The sequence below is a fragment of the Thalia democratica genome, chromosome 8 (genome assembly GCF_965202585.1).
Source record: "Thalia democratica chromosome 8, ktThaDemo2.hap1.1, whole genome shotgun sequence".
Taxonomy (NCBI): domain Eukaryota; kingdom Metazoa; phylum Chordata; class Thaliacea; order Salpida; family Salpidae; genus Thalia; species Thalia democratica.
This window is the reverse complement of record NC_139172.1, coordinates 9,607,318-9,626,141: the sequence shown is the minus strand read 5'-3', so window position 1 is coordinate 9,626,141 and position 18,824 is coordinate 9,607,318. Positions and strand designations below refer to the sequence as shown.

General features: G+C 27.6%; 2 protein-coding genes across 2 annotated transcripts in view; one reads left to right on the top strand and one right to left on the bottom strand.

The window, feature by feature from the left end:
• The window catches only part of LOC145842894 (polyubiquitin-A-like), a 122,142-nt gene that overhangs the window by 86,694 nt on the left and 16,624 nt on the right, over positions 1–18,824 (bottom strand). The gene's annotated exons all lie outside the window — the stretch shown is intronic.
• On the top strand, positions 3,996–5,990 carry LOC145842215 (ubiquitin carboxyl-terminal hydrolase 14-like). The gene is made up of 5 exons (XM_082949629.1): positions 3,996–4,079; positions 4,220–4,312; positions 4,571–4,775; positions 5,113–5,220; positions 5,737–5,990. Exons 1-5 carry the CDS (start codon positions 3,996–3,998, stop codon positions 5,988–5,990), a joined length of 744 nt encoding a protein of 247 aa, XP_082805755.1.

Below are 18,824 nucleotides of genomic sequence, written 5' to 3'. Positions count from 1 at the left end.
GAGGTAAAACTTAAACAAAAAAAGTTTATTTTATTTATGTAAATTATAGAGACAAAATTCAAGTGCTTATGACTCCTACTTTAAAGTAAACTACAATTTTTCATTCATATATTTTCTTATTTAAAAATTACATAGATCATAGACGATCGGAGTCCCTCTCACCATTTTATAACCTGACATATATGGTATTTGGGATCATAAACCGTTCATAAAAATCTATGTTATATATTATTAAGTTTCTAGGTAAATTGGCAACGCTGTATAACTTCATTTCTTATTCTAACTTAGTGACTTTTCAAAAAACAATTGAAAATATCATGAGGTGATAGTTATATTACCTCATGATATTTCCAATTATATTTTGAAAAGTGACTGATTTGAACTAAAATTGAATTTTTCCAAAGAACGAAATAAAAGCTTTTGGACTCAACAAAAACTAAGGCAAAATTATTTAATCATTTGAGAGGAATATAGATTGTTGTTTATAGTTTTTCCTTTTAGCTATGTTGTTGAGAAAGCTTTCAGATCAGTTATCAACATCTTTAGCAAAAGATCTAATCTAGATATTTGTAGAGGCTTTTTATTACTGATTAATAATCAGATAAGAAAAACTTGCAAGCAGTCATGAACCTCATCCTTCACATTATATTAGACTTCAATAGCAGACATTATTTAATGAAATTTCTTTTGTTTTATTTAATCTTTTAAAATACTTTTTATTTAACCTGGTTTGTATTGTATTTAAGAAGTCTTTTTATAACAAATTTTTTTTAAGTTGTCTATTCTACAACAGGTTTGCATAATGCCTAATAAATATTAATTAGACTTCCTCTTGAGTTCGCACTTTTTACCCAAAAAAAAAGTGCAAAGATTTATATTTTCTAAAGTTTAACTTAAATAAAGTCTATTACTAACTAAGTATTAATAAAACAAAAAATACATAATTTTTAATATCTTATATAGATCTATTTTTTAATGAATGTTTGTTTTATGTTTTAGTTAATTTTATGTTTATGCATAACGTTATTGCATATAATATATTTAAATTTATAATTTTGTAAAAAAAAAGGTAATAACTTTTGAGTTTGCACTTTTTGATTTCGTTCAAAGTGCCAACTCAAGCGGAAGTCTACTGTATTTATTAAATCATTTATGTTTTAAATCTGATATTAGTTTTATTTTGATCTGGTTAATTTTGTAGTTTATGTTTGTCGTTTTGCATTACATTAGAAGTTTTTATAGCATAGTGATTAAAGTTTTTGTTTGAAAGAAATTTATTTGAAATATTTTTGTTATTACTTGTTTAATCTGTATAAATAAAAAAATCTTGATAACCATTAAAGTTTTTATTTTAAGTTTTTTTTGGTTTTAAAAGATTATAGATTTGAGGTCTCTATTTGAAACTACTTCAAATTTTTCATTTAAAACATTTTTAAAATCAATTTTATTTTCTAACTTGATTTATTATCGTTAAAAAACCCATACATTAAGGAATTTTAAATTATTAAAACAAATATTTTTGTTTTATCTTAATTTTTAATATTTTAGCAATTAGAATGTGTTGTTTATTTTAATAGTTCAACACTAGCTTTTAGTTTTTCACTATTTTCTTCTGGTAAATTATCATAGGCTAATGACTAGAGAAAAAATAAATTTAAAACAGTATTAAATAAGCCATTAAAAAGACTGCTGCAGTTACGAAACAAAATTTTAAGCTAATTAAAAGAATTTTTTAATCGATTGCTTTCTGTTCACAGAATTAACTGTAAAACTTTCGATTTTTTTTTTGAATTTATTTAAAAAAAAAGAAAATGTTTAAATTAAGGTTTAGTTTCCTAAAGGTTATTCCAAGTCAAATACTATTTAATAGTATTCTATTACAAAACATGTAGTTTAAAAAGTTTAAAATTAAGTTTTTAACTTTACAACTAACTTGCTTATAATATATCTTAGCATTGAAATTAATAACTTTACTTCATTAACTGAAACTGTTGATGAAACCACTTTTCATGTGAGATAATCAACCAGTCGGTCAAACTTCCTCAAACTAGATCAGAAATTATGTTTTGTTATTTATTTTATTATGTGTAATATAAACTGTTCATTTTTTTATAAATTCTTTATCTCTGGTATAGTAATTTTAGAATATGCCTATTTATAAAATAATTTTAGTACCTTGTGCGGCTTAAAAAAGTTAGTTAGTATTAACTTCTAAATGTCCGAAATTCGTTATATGAGAGATTATTATAATGTCAGGTTTAAATTAAGATTTCAGATGGGTAACGTACGGTTAAGATCCAGTCAAATATTGACATGCTAAGTAACTTGGAAACTAATTGTGCAAAAGAAACAAAATTTAGTTTTTTGATACTAAATATTTTGAAATACACTTTCAATTTGGTTTTCAGTTCACAATAGTATTTCCTAGATCACAATAATACTAAATCATTTTATTACAATTTTGCTCGAGTTTTTTAATTTTCTTATATGTTATTTTTTAAGTTATGCAGTCCGCAATTACATTTTTTAAACGAGTTGAAACTAGAAAAGATTTTTTAGTAAATATGAATCACTGACTACAAAAGTTGTCCACCACTACCCTAAAAGTTTCATTAGTTTCAAAACAGTTCATATCTAAATAAGACTAATTACAGATTACACAAGGTTTTTTAATAATTAAGTATTTTAATACATTTAACTGGGCTTATAAGAAAACAAATTTAACTTATTTTCTCAAGCCCTGTAAACTACTTTGAACACAGCTCAAAAGTGCGTGCATAAGAAGTACCAGACTAAATTACATTTCGAACACAACTTTTTCGGCTCAAAAGTTTCTACTCAAGAGAAAAACTACTTTGTAAAATCGTGGTGGGCGATTATTTTTCGAATTTCTGAAAAGGGGGCGATTTAGAAAATGAGTTTGGGAAATCCTGCTGTATAAGATAGTAAAACTTGCTTAAAGAACAATGGTTTGCATCCGGAAAACTGCAAAACGCGTGCTAAATGGGTCCTCAAAGCAAAAAATCTGTCGCCTACTTAAAAATATACTTTTGAATAAAAATTTAAAAAAATTGATAAAAAGTAAGCTCTAGGTTAAACAACTAGTACTTACTAGTGTTTTATTATAAATCATTTTGTTACGATTTTGATCAAAATAGTATTTTTTCCAAATAAGTATAGTTTTTAAAACAATTACAGCCCGCGGAAGACTTTTTTAATTTTGAATCAGGGTTTTCAATAGTGCGATACTTCTTTTTCTGGGCTACTAAATTGAGGAGCAATACAGTACAGTAGCGAAAGAGTAATAGATTTTGAAATTTTAAGCACTATACGGTTGATGACTATAATGAAAAACATTTACAGAAGCCTGAGAGATAGATTGATAGCGAAGAGTTTATTTTAATTTATGACCTGGTGGAAGTAAGGTAAAAAGATCTGTTGATCACGTGAAAGTTTAAGTCCTTTTTAAGCTTAACTTACTATTTTAATTCAAGTGACGGCGATTCTGATTCCAGTATTTTGTAAAAGCCATGTTCTATATGGCCTTGATAGCTAAAAGTTTAAAATTTTTTATTTTGCAGCGTACGTTTCTCCTTACACACCGTCGCTGAAGTATAATACTAATAAATTTCACACTTTTTACTATATAAAGATTGGGTATTTTTTACAACTTAGCACATATTACAAATCAGTAAGTTTTTCTTTAATTACACTAAATTTATTAGTAACTTAAAAGCAAAGATGCTAAACTACAAAGTAATTAATATTTGTTTGTTGAAGGATGAAAAAGCGCTCAAAAAGTTTGGTCTAAGGACCTGGTGTACGAATAAAACCTTTCGGTTATTGAATCGTACACAACATGCTTTTACAATTTCTTACGAGATGAAAAATAAACTTTTTCTAACTTGTTCTGCTAAAAATTTCAAGGCACAATCCTGAAAACAATAGTTTTAATAGTATTTGTAATATAATGTTTGTTTCAGGTTAAATATCTCATGACCGGAGTCAAGTCAAAACTCAAAGAAGAGTTAGAAAAAAATTCTCCCACGCTTGGAAGAAATGCTAAATACGAAAAAACTGTTAGTTTTTTAAAATTAAAAAAGCAATATTTTGGTTGTGATCTTTTTAGTTTTTTTAGCTTATGGTTTTTTTATTATTGAAAGCTTTATACTTTTTGATTTTTTTTATGTTTAACAGCTTGTAACTGTAAATATTTCAGAGCAAAATAAATCGACTCCCAGGGTATCTCTGCGTTCAAATGGTGAGATTCTTCTATAAAGAAAAAGGATCAGTCAACGCAAAAATACTTAAGGTTAGTCTTGCTTGTTTTTAAAGCTATAGCTTGGAAATTACAGATGTTTTTAATTCAATTTGTAATAGTTAATCATCTAGATGTAAAATTTTATTTTAAACAAGTTATAATTATAACTTATCTTTTTATAATGATATTAAACATCCCATGTTAAACAAAACTTCCTGTGTTGTTGTTTCAGTTGTTGCTTTTAAAAAGTACTTTGTAAAGAAATTGCTGTAATGGTAAACAACAATAACATAATAAAAATTTTGTCAGGATGTGAAATTTCCTATGAGCTTTGACGCGTACGAGCTGTGCACCACCGAACTGCAGAACAAGTTGAAGCCGCAGCGGGAAAAGTTCGAGGCGGTGGAAGAAGCGAAGGCCGAAGCGGCCCTCTCCGGAAACAAGAAGCCAAGTGTGAAGGACGCGAGCGTGAAGAAGGAGGTTTTGGATTACGAAAATTACTCTTTTGACAACGGTGAGAGTTGATTGTTGACTTTGAATCGTGCTTGTTCAGTGTTATAAAGTTTTTTAATGTAGATAGAGTAGCATGACTGTCATAAAGAAAATATATTATAAATTGCAAAGCACTATTATAACACATACGTCTCATAAGAAATATAAACACACATGTGTCATCATTAATAGTACATTAGTATGTTTTTATGTTTCATTAGCTTACTAGAGTACTAAGTTTTTGTCATGCTAACAGGTTGTTATACACAAATTAAACAACCTGGTTATTTTATATAGTTATTTAATTTTATGTAATTATATTTTGTAAAGCTAGTAGCTTATTTTACATAATTATTCAGATGTCGGATCAAGCAACAGCGGCTATTACGAACTTCAAGCTATCATAACCCACCAGGGAAGATCATCGTCTAGCGGACATTATGTTGGCTGGCTCCGTGTTCAAGAAGGTAGAATAATAGCGAGTTTTAGTTGCTTCTTACCGCAATTAAAAATAATACAATAATTATGCATAAACAGATTTTTACAGGCAAAAGTTATACAATTGAGTGTTACATATTAATCATTATTTTTTTTTATTACACAACACATGTTTCTGTGTGTTAACGGGTTTAAAACACTTCATAAATACTGTAAGGATGAATTGAAGCTAAAGTAGGTGTATATTTTCGATAAACAATATATACATATATATATATAACTACTTTAGTTTCTATTTTATAATATCTATTGGCTTATTTTGTTATCATTATATATTCCAGGGAACTTTTTCGCTCAGATCTATGTTAACAAACGCTTAAATTTATATTTTCAAATAGTTATAATAAAATTTTTACTCTAGCTATTTGTATTATTTTTTTAGACTATACAATAAACATGTACTAGTAATTGAAACCTTAAAAAAAATCCCTTACAAGAAAAACATTTAATAAATGATAGTTTGTGTTAAAACTCTCACACAACAGACGATTGGGTGAAATGCGATGACGACGATGTGACGGCGGTATCAAGCGAGGAAGTGTTGAAGCTGTCGGGCGGTGTTGACTGGCACGTCGCCTACATTCTGCTGTACGGGCTCAAGAGGATGAGCAAGAAAGATGCTAAGCTCATACAGGACAAAATGAATCAGGACGCAGCCAATCAGGTCGCCGGGGACGCCGTTTCCATGAATACCAACTATAAAACAATTGAATGTTTGAATGCATCTAAATTTTTCTAAGTTCTCAAACAACTATATGATTTTAATTTTTATGTATCTTAAACACAGTCTAATAGGAATTGTTTTGTTAACTGTTTTTTTAGTTTCTTGTAATGAGAACTTAATGTTGATAAACAGGTTGTTTCTGACCAAAGTAAAATTTAAGTATTTTATAGATGCTGTTTTTTAGAAGCTACTATTTATTAGAAATAATTATACTATTGTTTTTATCAATAAAAAATGCAAATGTTTTTCATAGCTGTTTTATTTATACAAGTATTTAAAATATAGTTTTGTAAATAAGTTCACTACCTAATTTAAGAAAATCATAAACATAAAAAAAAAGTTAAAGTAGTAATTAAAAATCTAAATATGTTATTAAAACATCTTTCGTTTATTCTTTATTCATTACTATGTACATTAATGTTCTCCGTAATTATTTTCTGTCTTTAAAACTTGTTATTGTTTATTTTCCTTTTTATGGATCATGCAAAATAGTTTGAGCCCTATTATCAAAAACCCTAGTATCATGTTATTATTATTATAATGTATTAGATTATATACTAAAGTTTGTATCATAATTCATTTGATGGGTTTTGTGGAAACTATCCATAAAAGTTTTTCTAACCTTAAAAAATACTATTAAAAAAACGGAAAAAATTGGTCACTGTGTATAACATTAAAAAAAAAAAAAAAATTTAGCTTTTTTTTACAAAATATTTTTGGAAAACTTTGTATTAACATCTGATTAAAATTCTTTTTGATAAATATTTTACAAGTAAAAAACCCAAGTTTATACAAGTAAAATAATTGAATTATACTGTATATACTATAAAACTTAACTTCTGTATAGGTTCAATTAGGAAAGTAGGTTGATATACAAAATCATCATTTAACTAAGAAACCGCTGCGAACTTATTTAAGTGAATAGGTTTTTTGATACTGTTTTTTAACTGGTGAATTATGTATTTTTTTGAAAATAGCAACTTTACAATTTGTTGCAAATTTTATTATAATTCTACTTTTATGAATATCTCTGTATTTTTAAAGATAACAAAATTTTCACTAAAAAAGTTGGTAGAAAGTGTGTCAACCAGTGTAAAATTTACAAATAAAACTGCCTTATGTTACTATTAATGTATTATCATGATTTTTTTACATATTTAAAAAAACCAAGGTAACAAGTGTTAGGCAAAAGTTTTTTAAATGTAAATTATAGTTCGTTTAAAACTAATATTTTGAATTAAAAGGTGGGGAATTTTAACACGAAAAAAAGTTTTTAGAATGCTTAGTTTGTAGTTACCTATTGCTATTGGGTTAATCTATACAATTTTTATATATGAAAAGTTTTTCTAAAATCAGTCCAGGACAAGTTAGATTGTTATGTGATTCTTAAAACAGTTTTATAATTTTTGCAAGCCAGAAGTTAATAGTTATTACTTTCTTCAGTAAACTAAAAGTACTTTAGAAACCCCAAAAAGGTTATACTAAAAGCACTGCTTCACTTCTAACATAATAAAAACTTCAAAGAAAAGATATTAAAATTTGTTCCAGGAACGACAAAAAATATATTATAAAGAATTAAAAGCATAATTGATCTCACTGAAAATGTAGCAACACCATGAAAAGACTATTGACAAATAAAATTTTAACATTTTTAACGGTTAACAAACTAAGTCAAAATTGAAAGTATTGTGAAACTTTACAAAACTAATTCTACCAATCTCCTTTATTTTTTTTAAGACCTATTAACGATCAAAGGATAAATTTGATTTTCAAATGTTATTTTGAAAAACTAACTTTGAAAATACGTTACTTAACGACTAATAAGAGGTCAACTGAAGATATATTAGTCTCTAACATTTAATAGTCTTCAATTTATTTTTATAATAAAATGCAAATGCTTTCTAAACTTTTCATACAAACGTTTTATAAAAAAGATAAAATAATGAACAGGTTAAGAATGCAAAAATTAAAAGTGATATAATTATATCTAGTTAGCATTGTCGAAATATATTTTGTAAAATATAAATATAGATCTCATTTAACATAGGAATCAAAGAATATTTTCATAATTTTTGTTCAATACTTAGCAAGTTACTGCTTAAGGTGTAAAAGTTTTCTTATCTTTAGAGTTTATCATATACAACGTTTATAAACTAATTTATGTTAATAATTAGAAGCACAAAGAAAATTTATTCCTTATTTGGTTTTAATTTTCTTTAATGCATTAGAATCTGAAGAAAACAAATAAAATAAATTAAAAAAATTATAAGTTATGATGCCTTTATAAGTAAAACTTTTTTTTTAATTTTTAACGATTTTAGCAGTTAATTACAACATGTTAAGAATTATAACACAAATAAAGATACTTTCTTTTATGCTTTACTATAGTTTTTACTGTGTAAGCTTAAATGTTTCTTTAATCACAACAATTAAAAATTCTAAGCTACAAACCTAACTAAAAACGTTTATATGAGTAAAACTCAGCATAAAAAAAAACAAATACAAAAATAAATAATGTCTGTTAACATAAAAGACAGTCTAATACACAAACAAACGATTTACAGTAAACTCTTTATGTAAAAAATGTAAAATATGTTTGTTATTTAAAATAAACAACTTCATACAAAGGTTTGGCATGTATTAAATAAAAAAATGTATAATAATATGCTTATTGATTATAAAAAACTATATGTTTTATTAATGGTTAAAGAACGGTTTCAACATAGTCTTTATTATTACTTTATTTAGTCTTACTTCTTCACATTATAATATTTCAAGCGTGATTAACACATTTTTAAGGTATATTAAGTAAAATATTAGATCTTTTGTTTATTATCATGGACTTTATAAGAAATATACGAAAGTTCGAGGGTTTTCGAGCTCTAATTTTCAAGTTTAACGAGTTATTTTTAGATAACTGGTAACTAAATAAAGGAGAATTTATCCGTTGGAGTCACATATTTGCCTTGACGTTTCCATACAAGATCATTTTATAAACTTTTTAATTTAATTTATTTTGAAATTTGGCATCCTAACGGTATTTAGAAAATCTTGAAGTGTCGTTAGTTCTATAGTCATGTAACCAACTAAATTAAACCTGCACCTTTGATGACACTAAATAATTTGAAATGTTGATTAAACGTTGAAACTTGAATGAGTTCTGACCAAGTTTTGTTCTTGGTCCTTAATTAAAATGTTTAGTTTGATAAAACTTATAATAGTTTTGGTCACTAAACAAGACTAGGATTTTGTTTAAAATAGCAGCATAAACACTTTTTGTCTTTGATTTTTAAATATATACTAGATAATAGCAGAAAAACTGATAGTTTAAAACTCAAGAAAATTGAGTTTTTGAACCTGTGGTATATTGATAACTTTGTTTTCACAATGCTTGTACACAAAGTTTGCTTGTACATAAATTAAAACAAACAACTGATACAATTCTAACTATTGTGTAAAAATTCTTATATTTACGTTTTTAAAATGTTTACAACTTTTGATTCAATGAGTTTTTTTTAAACTTGTAATTTTAAGTAAAACATGAAAAATTAACGACTTTAATTTGCTGAAAATAGAGTTGAAAGCTTATTTCATAATTTTTGTTGCAAACTGTTTTAAAGAAGCTTTACGATCTATTTTATAGATTGAATAGTTAGTAAAATGCAGAGATCTTCTACACTTCAAACTATTTTGACAGTTTAGCTATTAGAAATATGAAAAGTTGAAAAGCTTCGATTAACAGATAGCAGACAAATACTTTTTACTAAGAAAAGTGCAGTTCTAAAGGTTTTTTTTATTATTTACTAGAAAATAAAACTATTATTAATTTTTTGAAACTTTTTTTCAAATTATAATGTGTTTTTTTTCAAGCACTTAATTTTTAGCTTCGATGATTAGCAATTGAGATATTTTTAATAGTTTAAAATAAGATATTTTCAATTCCATATTTATCTAATCAAAAAAAACTACCAAACGGTTTTTCATATTGACAAAGTCTAGATTTTGTTAGTTTATTTTATATGGGTAAAAACGATACAAGTTATTACTTAAACCTATAGTACTAAAGTTGAAAAATGAGTAGTTTTCTGCAGGCCAATGGAATACCACGCGTTGCTACTGGACTCTACTACGACTTCTAGTTTTTTAGTTTAAGTCTAATTTTGCTCTAGTTAAACTCGTTCAAACTTTTTTTGCCTATGTTTAAATACAAGTATGTATGAAATATGCAGAAGTTCGCTTTAGCAATTTATTACTTATCAACACAAATCAAGTAAAATTTATCTAAATTAACATTTCAGTAAAGATGAGAAAGATGGAAGTTATTTATAACGACTAAACTGTACGTGTAAAAAATATTGTTTCAATTTAAATAAATTAATTTATTTTAAATTTTATTGTTTTATATTAAAATCAATCTGAAAAAGAAAACAATCAAATGTTTTAAACCTTCACACAAACTAAATAGTAAGGACGTTAAAGTAAAAGCTTTTTTAAACAATAACTTAATGAAAACACTTTACTTATGTTTTTTGTATAATAATTATTAAGAGTCAACGAGTACAAAATAAATCAAGACCCTTTACAAAATAAACTACTCCAGTAAATTAGTAATCTAAAAACAAAAGTTGTTGCAGTACGGACATTGAAATCTGCAGTAGTTTCTATCGACCGGCTCGTACTCAAGTTCAAACGGATTAGAATCGTTTTCATCGCAATTTGACACTAAAGCCATACTTTCATCATTTGATGTGACATCTAAGTCTTTTGATTTGTCACAAGTTGACTCTAAATCCAAATTTTCATCATTTGATGTGACATCTAGATCTTCTGATTCGTCACAATTTGACACTAAACCCATATTTTCATCATTTGATGTGACATCTAGATTTTCTGATTCGTCACAATTTGACACTAAACCCATACTTTTCTCATTTGATGTGACATCTAACTCTTCTGATTTGTCACAATTTGACACTAAATCCATACTTTCATCATTTGATGTGACATCTAGATCTTCTGACTCGTCACAATTTGACACTAAACCCATACTTTTATCATTTGATGTGACATCTAAGTCTTCTGACTCGTCACAATTTGACACTGAATCCATACTTTCATCATTTGATGTGACATCTAGATCTTCTGATTCGTCACAATTTGACACTAAATCCATACTTTCATCACTTGATGTGACATCTAGATCTTCTGATTCGTCACAATTTGACACTAAATCCAAACTTTCATCACTTGATGTGTCATCTGAATCTTCTGATATTTCACAATTTGACACTAAATCCATACTTTCATGACTTGGTGTATAATTTTTAAAATAGCGTGTTATACAACTTTGATGAAAAGCATGGTTACAATAGAACCTTGTTAATCTTTGACCATTAACTTTTAATTTTTCAGTGCACATTGCACAGTCATCATTTATGATAACTGTTTGACCATTGTTTGTGTAATTAAATGAAAGCTCATCAATTCTTGATTGTGAAACTTTTCCACTCATTAAGTCCAGTGTACGCCTTTGAATTTTTTCTATTAATTCATTGTAAGAATAGCAAAGAGTTGTACCTTTTTCATTTTTTAGGAACTTTATTTCATTAAAGATATCAAAGTCTTCTTTGGTCAGAAAATTAAGTTTTTTGTTGTATATACTTTCAACAAACTCTTTACCATCTGATGTGAATTTTGTATTCATTTTATGCTTATATTTATGAAGGTTATATTTTTTGGAAATTAAGTAACTAAAATCTTTAAATTTTTCATAAGAAAATAATGACTCACTACTCTCATATGATTCAAACAAAAGAATAATCTTATCTTCATCAGACAAAAAATCAAAGCTGTTCACGCGTAGAACTTGTAAATGTTTCACTAGAAAATTGTACAATTCTGTTCGAATCTGGATAAAAAAACTTTTTTTGGCTGGGTTACTGTCTTCATAATTTTCATCTAATTCAAACATCAATCTCAAAAAATGGTGGGTTACCTCGAAAACATTCTTTTTAATTTGAACAATGAAACTTTTGTCTTCACTTACTTTAGTGCACATTTTGGAATTACCTAAAAATAAAACAAACAAAGATGAAGTCTAAATACTAGTTATTTATAAATACAGATAACACTTTAAAATGCTACCTTAGTTTGTTTATTTATAGTGACTTCTTAAGGTACAATATAAACTACTCTGTTTAAATAAAAACCTGTTTATTTTATACAAACTTAGATAAAAATTAAACAAAAAGTTTCTAGTTGAACACCAGCTACAAGTATAGAAATTGAATAGTATTGGCAAACATTATCACTAGGACTTAGTTACAAATATGGGCATTATCACTGTTTGTTTTTAGTTTTGTGTATTCTAATGTATTTTCACGATATGTTTAACTTTTTTTCTGTATCTATATGTTTTCATTTACTATTAAATTAATAAAAAAAAAAGTTTTAACAAAGTTATTAAAAACAAAGAACTAGGTTTAACAATAAAAAGAATATTAACAACTATTAAAAATGGTCAATAAATATAAAAGTTAAATACTTATACAACAGCTGTGTAGCTGTAATGAGATGCATTATAAAACAGTTTTAAGATATTATTCATAACTTAATAAGCATTATAAATCAAAATCAACTATTTCAAGTTTTACTAAAAAATCTTCATGTAATCTTTTATTTAGAGCATTAAAAATTGAATTCAATTCATTATAAATGCTTATCTATTGACGTTTGTGGATCAATACACGTTGTAATTATGTACTATAGCTTATGATTTATATAATTTAAGCTAACGATAGTTTAGCTCAGGTTTACTTTGTAAATACAACTATATTTTTTCGAATTTAAGCATGGCGTAAGTTTGGTGGTTGTAAATGCTACATATCTTACACTTAAATCTCAAAGCGTCTCAAGAAGACTAGGTAAAAACCTGTTTGGTGTTAAAAAATCCCCGGTAGTATAGTTTTAATTAACATCTTAATTTACTGCAGTCCTACTGCCGGGAATTTTTTGACACTAATCATAGTGCTTTAAATAATTCTGGCACTAGTTTTAACGAATGATGTAAAAGTTTTAAACTATTAGATTTAATACTTGTTATAACAACTTTACTTTCAAAAACCGTTTGAAGAAAATTCCACAACAAAATTTAAACAATTTTTTTTAGGTAGGTATGATATAAATACAACAGCTACGGTTTTAAAATTAACAGTAAACACTGTTTTGACAATTTTGAATTATATTTTTAGAATCTAAATTCAGATATTACTCATATAAAAACCTTTAATATTTGTGTTATTTTTAAGTAGTAAAAAAGTCTTCTTCAGTAATAACAATTATTATGCTTTTAATAAGATATTTTAACAAAATTTTAATAAAGAAACACAAAATAATTTTAGGGATACCATTTAGTTTTTCCGCGAGAATTTGAAAAAGTTTTAATAGTAAAGTTGCAATAAAAGCAGTTTTGTATAATTTCTAAAATTAAAGAGTACGTATACGTTATTTTTAATAAACTTTTTTTCTTAAAAATCTATGCTCGGTTAATTGCGATTTTATCTTAAATACTTTAAACCAGGCTATAATAATCTATGGAAATTCTAAACTAAAAATTAATGCTAGAGCCAGACTGTAATACTTTGTTATGTTTTAGTATAGGTGTAACGACTTTGCGTTTAAATAAAAAAGGGCGCTAGAGAGTTTTCTCAAATTAGGGACTTTTTATCTCTTTGTTTACTTATCGAACTGCTTTAGCATGGCGGGAGTCTAGTTTTACCTTTGGACTGATAGTATATTGTTTGAAAAGATTGTGGTCGCCTCGTACTTCTTGTACGAAGGCGACTGTTTTTTATATTAACTTGTAAATTGGAATAGCTTGTTTGTATATTTTGTTATCATGTATCGCAGTTTATATTCATTTCAATACAATTTGTGTTTCTAGACTCGATTTCTTATATACAATTAGTTAAGCATTCTAACAGTCTAACTATTTAATTAAACTAAGCTTAAAAGATAGTCTAAGTTTAGTTCGCAATTCATTAAGTCGACTTAGCTAAATAACTTAGCTCAGTCATATCTAAACATTTAAATAACATCACCGATAAATACTTATAACGCGCACGGAGTCAGATAATAACCAGCATTGCGCGTATAAGTAACATTATAAGTAAATCGGGATAGTTAAATGGTGACCCCTAGTTGTGTAACACGCACCTTATTTAAGTCCGTAACTTCTTTTTATTTTCTACTTTTCGTAGTGGTGACCCAAAATTAGTTTAAAACTTTATTAAGACTTTAAACAAAATCTAATAGTATCATGGATATACTTTATTTTAGGCTTAATAGATGCCAACTTTATAGGGACTGGGAGGAATTTAAACAAGACAAATATAAAACATTAATAACAGAGTTTTCCTCGTTTGATTCACCCAAACCAAATCCTTACAAGAATTACGCGAATTAGAAGCCGAAAGAGCCGCACTCGATCGAAGTGAAGCTGCTAGAGAATCAAAACGCAATCGCGCTGTCGCCATACCAAATTATGACGTCACCAGTACTTCGTCAAGTAATGCAACAAAAATATCTATTAAGAACCAAAGTTCTGAGCAACCACGGCCAGAATCACCAAGGCCAGAGTCAACGACCAAAGCCAAAGATCAGAGCCAGGCCAACCAGCACCAAAACGGGCAGTCCCAACGGTCAAGGCAACCGCAGCCAGAATCGACAGGCCAGAGTCAACAGTCAGAGCCACAGCAGCCAGTACCTCCACGACCGCCAGCAACGATCAGAGCCATCATAGCCAATTCCACGTCGGGCAATCCCAAAAAGCTGGAAAACCGCAGCCAAAGCCAGAACAGTTCAAGCCAACGGCCGATATAGAGGCTTACAAAGAGCCGTCTCCACCCGTGAGAACACAAGCATTACTTGCACCATCAGATAAGGATGCAGAAACAGAGCCAATCATAAAAGGAAGCACAGCAGCGACTACAAACTTTTCTTCCAGCGTTAATACGTCCAGCAAAGAAGCAAACGCACGAAAGTTGCCCCATTCTCTAAACAAAAGCACAGCAGCGACGGCACAAAACGGCAATACTAAAATAAATGTTAAAACTAATCGCGAATTCTTACGAAAAAAAAACATCTTACTCTAAACGCAAAACGAATTCGAATAAGAAAAAAACCTTTAGAAATTAGCTTAGAGCAGATTTTTAAAACAAACCACGATTTAATTCGGCTTATTTCTCACAAATGGCGTTTTAAAATCGAAAATTTCTTAAACACTATCGCACGCATTTTTAAAACTAATCGAAAATTATTTTGGTTCATTTTTCACCGATGGCGTTTTAAACATATCAAAATCGAAATACTTGTCAGAAACCGTTGCAAAACTTTGAGTTTTTGTTAAGACGCTATTTTTCACCGCTGAAAAATTAAACTAAGATGTTATTGAAACTTTACGGTTAATTAACTTTTACAGCAAAACGTTAAAACCACCAAAAGAGTAATGAACTTTTAAACGCAAAGTTAAGACCACCAAATAGTAATTTATTTTATTTAATTATGGCAGAAAACTAGTCTAAGAAGCTTTCTGAACAAAGCTTAGGACGAAATCGAGTCATAAGAAATTGAAGGAGTATTTTTAAAGTTTGTTCTTTAACTTAAAATTTTATTTTGAGCTCTTACTAATATAAAAAATTGCCTTAATTTGTTAAGCTTTATTTCAATTTGTTTTTTAACAACAACTTATGTTCAAACTTGAACTATAAATCTACAGTTGAACTATAGTAACCTTAGTGATTGATGTTAAGAAGGTTTATTGCCTTGTTTTTTATTGTTATACACTTCAGCTTACTTATAAAAACACAATTTTAATAAGGTCATTTGAGCTATTAAATATCTTATTCAACATTTAAACGCTAACAACAACTTTGTTTTTAACTTTCTTAGAATATTAAAGTTTTATAAATTAGTATAAAGTTCAAGGCTATATATTTTTACGAAAACAAGTTTAAGCTTTTGAAATGAATATAATTGTTTGTTTTGTCAACTAACTCATGTTGAATGTGAAATGTTTTTAATATACCAAAAGTTTATATAACGAATAATTTGTTTAAACTGAAGCTATAAATTTTTTTAAAAGTTTCTTATAAACATACTTAAAAGTACTTGAAAATACTTGAAATGGTATTTTCTTTATATTTTTGCTTAAACTTTTTTTGAACTTCGCACGAAAACGGCTCGAGAAATCGAAAGTCGTCAACAAGTCGGCGAAGGTGACAAAGAGATCTGATCCACCATCAGCAAAGCGACCGAGTGGAGTACAGATGAGGAGACCGAGAATGCACGAATAGCGTCTACGGGAAACAATGACTCGCGAGCACTACTAGCGAATAAAATTCTAAAAATTCTTTCAGTTTTTTTCATTTTTGTAAATTGTTAAAACTTTTTAATTCTGTGCGTCATTTACGAAATTTAAAGCATTTACAAATATAATTATTGGATTTTTATAGTGGATTTTAAAGTTTTTTAACTTAACCACTTTTAACATCTTAAGGTTAATGTTTTTAAAAACGGAAACCAAGTTGGAACATCAAATTGGTTTCCGTAGGACAAGAAATGTAACGACTTTGCGTTTAAATAAAAAAGGGCGCTAGAGAGTTTTCTCAAATTAGGGACTTTTTATCTCTTTGTTTACTTATCGAACTGCTTTAGCATGGCGGGAGTCTAGTTTTACCTTTGGACTGATAGTATATTGTTTGAAAAGATTGTGGTCGCCTCGTACTTCTTGTACGAAGGCGACTGTTTTTTATATTAACTTGTAAATTGGAATAGCTTGTTTGTATATTTTGTTATCATGTATCGCAGTTTATATTCATTTCAATACAATTTGTGTTTCTAGACTCGATTTCTTATATACAATTAGTTAAGCATTCTAACAATCTAACTATTTAATTAAACTAAGCTTAAAAGATAGTCTAAGTTTAGTTCGCAATTCATTAAGTCGACTTAGCTAAATAACTTAGCTCAGTCATATCTAAACATTTAAATAACATCACCGATAAATACTTATAACGCGCACGGAGTCAGATAATAACCAGCATTGCGCGTATAAGTAACATTATAAGTAAATCGGGATAGTTAAATAGGGGTGGGCAACGTTTTTCAACCAGCGAGCCGGATTCGGAAAATTTTAGCCTTTTGCGGGCCGGAGCCTTTCGAATTAGTGATTTACCGAATACAGTATCCGGATCTAGTCGAATAATGACTTTTTAGATCCGAATTCGTGTGGAAACTAATTTCAAGTCGAGATACGAATCCGGTCGGATTCTAACGTAAATGAAAGTTTCGGATCCGGCCGGAATCTAATTTTATGGATACAGTTGATCACTTTTTTAAATCCTTCAAATTAAAAAAATTTTCTCAAGTCTGTAAACTTAAGATGACTGATTGAGACATGTCAGATGTTTAAATAATATTTATAAATGGAATTTACATCGTAATAAACAAAGGTACTTATGTAAAATATCGTACTTAAAAAGCACTTTGCTTAGGGTAGTTTTACAAAAAACTAAGTTAGAACAACACAAAATATTAGGACAAAATGGTGTATTTAAGAGTACACATTAATTTATAAAGTAACTTTTAGCTTTTCTTTGAAGTCAAATTCTTACAGTTTTGTTTTGTAAAAATGTAATACAAAGTTTTATAAAAAAATTTGTAATATTGAACTTTGCGGGCTTGTAAATTTGCTAACGGGCCGGTCATTTTCATTTGCGGGCCGGATACCATTAGATTTTAAAAAACGGTAGCGGGTCAATTATTTTCACTCTGCGGGCCGTACGTTGCCCGACCCTATTTTAGTATAAAGATATAGCAAGCTATTTCAGTTTCTACTTTACTTATTTATTACTGTGTGCTATGGTTTTCTTGATCTAATTACTTATTTACCATACCATTTAAAATAAAAAATTATTGCTCATGAATAAAAAATGACACACTAACAATATTTTGACGATTAAACATATTGTGTTTTTTATTTTAATTTAGAAATTTGCTATTTAACATGAACTAATTGAAAGTCTCGATATTTCTTTGTAAAAAAGGCACTGTACTAAGAAAATGGAAATTTTGGATTTTAAATTTAGCTGCAGGTATCAAAATTTTATACAAATGAAGTAGAAAGGTCTTAAATGTTTTCTAAGTAAAGTAAATCCTTTGTTTTATTTGTTTTTAGATTATCTAAAATTTATTTTAGCAAGTTTTTCTAACAAAATATTAGTAAATTTTACTAGAGTAACTAGACGTTCTAGCAACTTCACAAATTTAGAATTCAGTTGTGTTTATTTGTATACTTTTATGTTTGGTGCAGATAGTAGTTTTAATAATTAAAAAAATTCCTTCCCCCTTTTTTTATAATTATTTTGTTACATTTTATTAGCAATAGTTAGAAGTATGACAACTGATGTAAACTAAGCTATAAAAGAAAAACATAATGCAATCATAACTGTATATTTTGCCTTGCTAATAATTAAGTACTCTATTGTATTTTTTTTAAAGAAATTGTTTGAATATTTATAAAAAACAGTTTAAAAGAGTACTATCATAACCTTTATTAAATGGTTTTCAAATTTATTCTTATTGAATTAACAAAATGATTTGGTTCGAATATTAACTTAACAGGGTTGCCACTTTACCTGGAAACCTGGAAAAAATTGGAATTTGACAATTTAGGCAAAAATATCTTGAATTTTGAACAAAAATCACTAAAAAACTTAGAAAAACCTGTAACTTTAAACAGTTTTCACATTTTCAGTAGTAAAATTTCGTTTTGACTTAAAAAACCTATCA